The sequence below is a fragment of the Triticum dicoccoides genome, chromosome 4A (assembly GCF_002162155.2).
Source record: "Triticum dicoccoides isolate Atlit2015 ecotype Zavitan chromosome 4A, WEW_v2.0, whole genome shotgun sequence".
Classification (NCBI taxonomy): domain Eukaryota; kingdom Viridiplantae; phylum Streptophyta; class Magnoliopsida; order Poales; family Poaceae; genus Triticum; species Triticum dicoccoides.
This window is the reverse complement of record NC_041386.1, coordinates 260,904,053-260,910,516: the sequence shown is the minus strand read 5'-3', so window position 1 is coordinate 260,910,516 and position 6,464 is coordinate 260,904,053. Positions and strand designations below refer to the sequence as shown.

At 40.9% G+C, this 6,464-nt stretch overlaps 1 protein-coding gene across 1 annotated transcript in view; it reads right to left on the bottom strand.

Annotated features, from left to right (window-relative positions):
• The window catches only part of LOC119285760, a 26,812-nt gene extending 21,105 nt beyond the window's left edge, over positions 1 to 5,707 (bottom strand). Inside the window, exons 1-9 of the mRNA XM_037565087.1 lie at positions 5,670 to 5,707; positions 4,976 to 5,057; positions 3,709 to 3,812; positions 3,407 to 3,533; positions 2,860 to 2,954; positions 2,460 to 2,583; positions 1,877 to 1,957; positions 393 to 491; positions 141 to 296 (exon numbers count right to left, since the gene is read on the bottom strand). Of these exons, the coding sequence (XP_037420984.1) occupies positions 141 to 296; positions 393 to 491; positions 1,877 to 1,957; positions 2,460 to 2,583; positions 2,860 to 2,954; positions 3,407 to 3,533; positions 3,709 to 3,812; positions 4,976 to 5,057; positions 5,670 to 5,707 (906 nt within the window). The remainder of the gene's footprint in view (positions 1 to 140; positions 297 to 392; positions 492 to 1,876; positions 1,958 to 2,459; positions 2,584 to 2,859; positions 2,955 to 3,406; positions 3,534 to 3,708; positions 3,813 to 4,975; positions 5,058 to 5,669) is intronic.
• Positions 5,708 to 6,464: the final 757 nt, after the last annotated feature.

Here is a 6,464-nt window from a genome sequence, read left to right as displayed (position 1 = left end):
GGAGTCCTTATTAGTGACACACACACACAAACACATATATATGCCTCTTAGGCTATGCAATAGAGATAAATAATATATACAGAACCTATGTAAGTAAAATTAACACATTTCAAGACTTGAGGAATACCAATCTGTAGTACCTGACCAAGGCTGCCATGTGGTGTCAGGAAATAATGATCGTCAGGGACATCAGGTGGGTTCAGCACATTATGAAAAAATATTGTGATCGAGTCAAAGTAAAATTGTGGTCGGGGTGAATTGTGGTCCCCGTCAAATTTTATAATGTTTTTGTCTCCCTGCAGACACATTAAGACAAACCATACCATATGTTACTATCTTGACAGACAAGAAGTAATTTATGTTTCATGCTGAATGGGGAGGTAGAAACTTACAACATATGCTTCACAAATTTTGTCTGAATGATGCGGGAGTATAAAATCATCCTCAGTTGCATGTCCAAACAAAGCAGGAACAAAACATCGCTTTGCTACCTGAAGGGTTTACGGTCAGATACCAAACATATATCCATAATTCTATACGCTGTCAAAACAGAATCGCATTTAAGTTTTTAAAGGATATCTCCTACAGTAGTATAGTTCGCATAGCTCTCCCAGTTTTCGATTCAGCTTTGTGTTCGTCGATAAGACCGAACTGTACAGAATCACATTCAATAAGCTTGCACTATGCAGTTGGCAATTGGAGTAGGAACCATCATCCTTAGTTACCAGATTCACGGTTCGGTACTTTCTACTATAATCGAGTTCGATGGGGGGTATACATCCCTGATTCGCGAATTCCGAAACCAATTCATGAATCAGTTGACTTCTATTCGCTAGCTCTCATTCGTTTTCCAAAAAAACGATCTAGTAGATGAAAAAAAATACTCATACTTGAAAAAAGTTAAAAACACCCTGGCTGTTGGTGTATGAGGCCCAGTTATGGCCCAGTAACCTTCACGTGACCTAGCTCCACTTCCTCTTCTGGAATAAAAAAAGAAGCTCCACCCAAGTGCTTCTATTGCTTCTGCAATTCTTGCTCTGCTCATGCCATAGACGGAAAAAATACTCATACTTGAATAAAAACACCCTGCCTGTTGGTGTACAAGGCCCAGTTATGGCCCAGTAACCTTCACGTGACCTAGCTCACTTCTTCTGGAAACAAAACTCCACCCCAGCGCTTCTATTGCTTCTATAATTCTTGCTCTGCTCACGCCGTTTCTATTCGTCTGCTGCTTGCGTTCTTGCTCTTGTTTCGGCACATCTTATAGCCAAGCTATTCCGCTTCTCCATGTCCTTAAGCTGCTACACATCTCTACTTCTTTCACCAGCAACCAGCAGGCAAAGAAAAATATTGTATGGTGGCCAAGAGCTGCAACAGCGATGGAGGACCGACGATAGAGAGCCCAGGCGCGATGGTCGTCATCTTTCATCTATCTTTTCTCCACCTACCTTCTCCCTCCCAGCCAGCCTCCCCATGGCGCTCACCCTGTGATTTCATTTTTCTGGTTCGCTTGGGATCGCAACTCTGGCAACGAATTCTGTTCGGAACCAACAATCTCAACCCTAATCTAGGTCGATCGATCTAGATCGGGATTCGAAGCCAGTCCCACCGAATCCAGTAACTATGCCGTCATCTACTTCCTAAAAGGAAATGGTTCGCATAATTTCCCCAGTTTCCTATTCGGCTTTGTGCTTGTCGATAAGACCAAACTGTGTGAAAACCAATCTAGTTGTCTGAGCTGTACTATTATTTACAAGAGCAAAACAACGAAAAAGCTTGTGAAATCTCCAAGCAGCTAATAGCAAATAAAATCATGTGTATTAAGAACAAACAATATCAGTATCCCCGGTAACTCAAGATCAGGGCAATAATAAACCTGAATGGTATCAAGATCCATGATGTCAAAGCTGGCTTTTTTCTTGACAATCTTCCGCATGTGCTGTATTGCAAGTTTTACCTAAACAAAACAAACAGAAGCTCCATAATATATAAGATGGGATATACCATCTGCAAATATGCATCAAAGTTGTGGGAGCATATCTAGAACAAATAAAATTAACAGAAGTCAAGCAACACATGTGGAATTATAATTACAAAAATCAGTGGTCACAAACTCTAACTAGGCAGTCACAAGCGCACATGAACTCATGCATAATTTGAATTAAATTTTAAGTGACTCATGCTCATTCATCACTGGAACTAACTGTATTGATAAACAACAGACAAAGTAGTCTTTTGGATAAAAAAGATCAGGAATGGCTCCATTAGGCTCTTTGAGTAGCCATGTTCAATTATAGAAATGGTGCTATAAGGTGGGTTATGTAGGAAACAAATTTGCAAAAACACCATGCTAAAGCGCAAGCTCATCAACTCCACTATTCCCTGGGACGACAGCCACACATACACATTGCTAGTAACAATTGATAACCGATGAATCCCCATCATCAAATTATGCTTACCGTGAATTTTGGCAAGGGGTATTTGTAGGTATCAACTAGTTCCATCATCAAGTCAACAAGGTTAGAGAATGGACTATCAAGAACCATTCCAGCAATTGATGGATCCTCCGCTCCATACATTAGACTGAAAGAAAAGAGTCCAGACATTCTGAGTAAGTTAAAATTTAGAGTGTTTAAGTATGTACATGTTCCTACCCGCACGAACACATAAGAACATAAATACAAGCAACAATATTACACATGGGTATTTTAAAGCCTACAAGCACATGAAGCCGAATATTACAGAGGAATATCATAGAGCATACAAGCAAACTAAGCTGAACAATAGGGAATCGTGATTAACTAATTTCTGACCACTACAGGAGAAAATGATGAGTTCATTTCAACATACTGAACACACCTTGTGACCGCACCCATTGAGCGGCCCCACAGAGCAATGCAAGATATGTTCCCATCTGTCCGCAAATAATTAGCAACAGCTTTCAGATCTTCTTTCTGTATAAAAGAAAGCGATATCAGCATTGTGTCTTCGAAAGCAATGAAAACGATTTGATTAAGTGCCTCAAGAAAAACTGAGGCGTTGATGGCCCCGAGCAGAAAATGAGATAAATGAATAGGTGGTTCAACTGGCGTAAAGGAACATTTACAATCAGTCCAATGTGAAGGTTAAAAAACTGTCTTGCTATAAACGGTATATACTGCCATTAATCCTCTGCACAAAGTTTTAGATTTCACTAACCATCCATTTCACTGTTATGACAGATTTTAAGATTATCTATTTCTGTACAAAGACATAAAATGCATAACAGATTATTATGTGTTATTTGTTTCTCAATTTACCTAATAGCATCTGAACTAACTGTGCATGTACAACATATAAAAGCAAACAGAAGGTTTCAGAACCATGCGTCATTTTTTAATCTTCTATCTGCATAAGGCAAACTCACTTCATTCCAGCCCAAGGTGACATGCTCTCCTTCAGAGAGACCAGACCCTGAAAAGTCCAGTGTAAAGACTGTAATATTTGATGGTAGAAGAATAATGGCAGCTTCACTAGCATCAGCTCTGCATCCACTGGAAAATAAATAACACAGTTCAATTAATCCTAGCAAAAAATAGAATAGACTATCTTACCAAATATTTGTAAAGGACTAGAATTGTGCTTTATTAGTAATAGGTGGAAAGGCATTTTGCCAAAACTGAAAAACAAGCCTATTAAGCAAAAGGATAATGTGTACATATACTCTACCTATTTCCATGACAGTATATAACACAAGGAAGTGCTGTTCCTTCAGGAATCACAGCAGGTATGTAGTGGCTACACTGCAACTTCTTGCCCTGGCTATTTACTACCTGAAAAAAGGAGACTGCATATCAAATATATACCATGGCAAGCCACATAAGAAAGCAAAATTTACCTACACAAGCCGAAAGCCAATGTCCATTATGTGTAATCTATGTCATCTGATAAATGACAAAAAAGCTAGCAAGCCAATTTCAGATTATTACAGTACACCAGGAAAAAACAAATGCAACAAACAAGACAGCAATACAAATGCATAAAGTTGGGAAAGATGTCATAAGATATAATTCACACCTGAATAGATACTCCCTCCGTCCGGAAATACTTGTCATCAAAATGGATGAAAATGAATGTATCTAGAACTAAAATACATCTAGATACATCCATTTCAATGACAAGTATTTCCGGACGGAGGGAGTACTATAATCTCATGTACATTTCTTATACATCACAGAATCTAAGCACATAGGCCAATTAGAGACGAATGGTAGCCAAATTATGGATTTTACAAAGAATTTCTTTATTGGAACTGAAAAATTCAAAATAGCACAGAAGGGCAGCCCGGTGCATGTAGCTCCCGCTTGCACAGGGTCCAGGGACGGGTTCGACCACTTGAGGTCTTCTGTATGCAGCCTTTCCATACATTTCAGCAAGAGGCTGTTTCCAGTACTCGAGCCCGTGACCTCATGGTAAGAAAGCAACATCTTTACCGCTGCACCAAGGCTCCCCTTCGTGGTCTTTATTACCATATGACCAAAAAATTCAAATGGAAAACTACATGTAATTATATATATCCTAGATCACCCACAAACTTGTTACGCATTGGCTACCTATAATGAGCCACATCTAGTGGCCCAGATCTGGCATCAGCCTAGCAGATTTCCTGTTTATCCCTTGCATCCTACTTGCATTGTTCAAAACTGAACCTGCCTCACTTGTTAAATGATTCCAAATTAAACACCGTCTTAAAGAACGACCATGCTATTTACATCTTTAATGCCATTGATAATGGAATCCAAATTTCCATTCATGATTTTTTAGCAGACAACGAGGCCAACAGATTGTATTGAGTTTTTCTAGCAATGAAGATGGAGGGTTTTTTCTAATGTGTATAGCGCATACAAAAGTAATATAATAGAACAAAGGAAATAGGTTTCTGATGTTTCTGTTAATCTGTTATCACCGTAACACGGAAATATAAAACATATATAACCTCCAGATCCTTCCTCTGAAACCATCTTCCCTTGAGCATAAACTCCTGCTCCAGTAGATCATCGTCTGGACTGTAGTCAGCTCTGCAACGCAGGAATGTATCAAGTAGGTTAACAGAGTATGGACCATCAAGTTAGGGAGTTACCTAAAGAAGCATAGCTACTCATGTTCGGCTAATGAATATCTACTGTAGCCCCACATCAGACTTGTCTAACTCTCGGTAATAGGAAATCTAGGAATTTTTGTATTTAGGAGAATAGAAGAGTAGCTTGCTGAGGTGGAATGCAAGCACTACTTAAAAAAGCATAGGATAGAGTTCAAATGCCACAGTAACAATTTCGTGAGCACAACACCACAACATTTGCAGGCAGGCAGCCACTCAAGTTCATTTGTATGTAACCTAAATTAATCACCATCAATCTGACCAACCGAACTGCTAGTGCCATCTACATCACTAGCGTAATGCAAAAGCCAATGACGAATCTACCTGAATTAGGGGACCGCGTCAAGCAATCAACCTACCCCAATTCAACGACAGCAAATCGTATGGGAGGCGAGCACAATCGGCGGCGCAAGTCCAGCGAGCCGAACCGACGCACCTCAAGCCCGCGCGGCTCAGATCCAAACCTACGCCTACCGAATCGAGACGGTGGGGCGGGGTGGGGTGGCTGAAGGAACGGAACAGGGGAGCTCACCTGGGCGGGCGGATGATGAAATTCACCAGCTGGTCCATCGGTTGAGAGAGAGAAGAATCTCCGGGGAGAGGGAGAGGTGGAGGTTGAGGGAGATTGGGTGTATACGAAGCAAAGCAGGCAACTCTGCTCTCTCCCTCTCTCCTCGCTCGCTGGCCTCCCTCCCTCCCTCCTTCCCTCTCTCCTCTGATCGCTTCTGATTTCTCCCACCTTCTCCCCTCCCCTAACCTCCGTCTTTTTAATTGATGAGATGATGGTGATTAATTTACTCGGGTGCCTTGAGTGGGGGTACTTGCCTTCCCCTACTCCGTTCCCCGGATGGCTGTTTTTCAGTTTTGACCCTCTCTTCTTTTTTTTTCATCCGATGAACATGATCATTTCCAGGGCCGGGCCGGGCCGGGCCATGTTTCGGGCTGGCTCAACAAAAACCAGTTTCAAAATCCCAAGCACGGGCATGGCCCGAAACACATGACTAGTGACATTTATCAATTAAAATGATTATTTTCTCATCAAAAAATTGAAATGATTATTTTTAAGATATAAATTATCTCTCTCTAAAAAGAACTTAATGTTCCCCGTACCGCTCCTTCGTCTGTCCTCCCCATTCGTACGTCTTGTTGGTGCAGTCTTGCCTCTTATGTTTTGAAGATTGTTGGACAAAACAGTGAGGGACTAATGGGTTTCCTAGTGCACACAGAGAAATATGGTCCGTAGAATATTGAGGAGTTTGTCATAAACACATGCAATAATTATGCGCGCGACAATGAAGAATGCTAAAGCTATCAAGGAGATTGCATG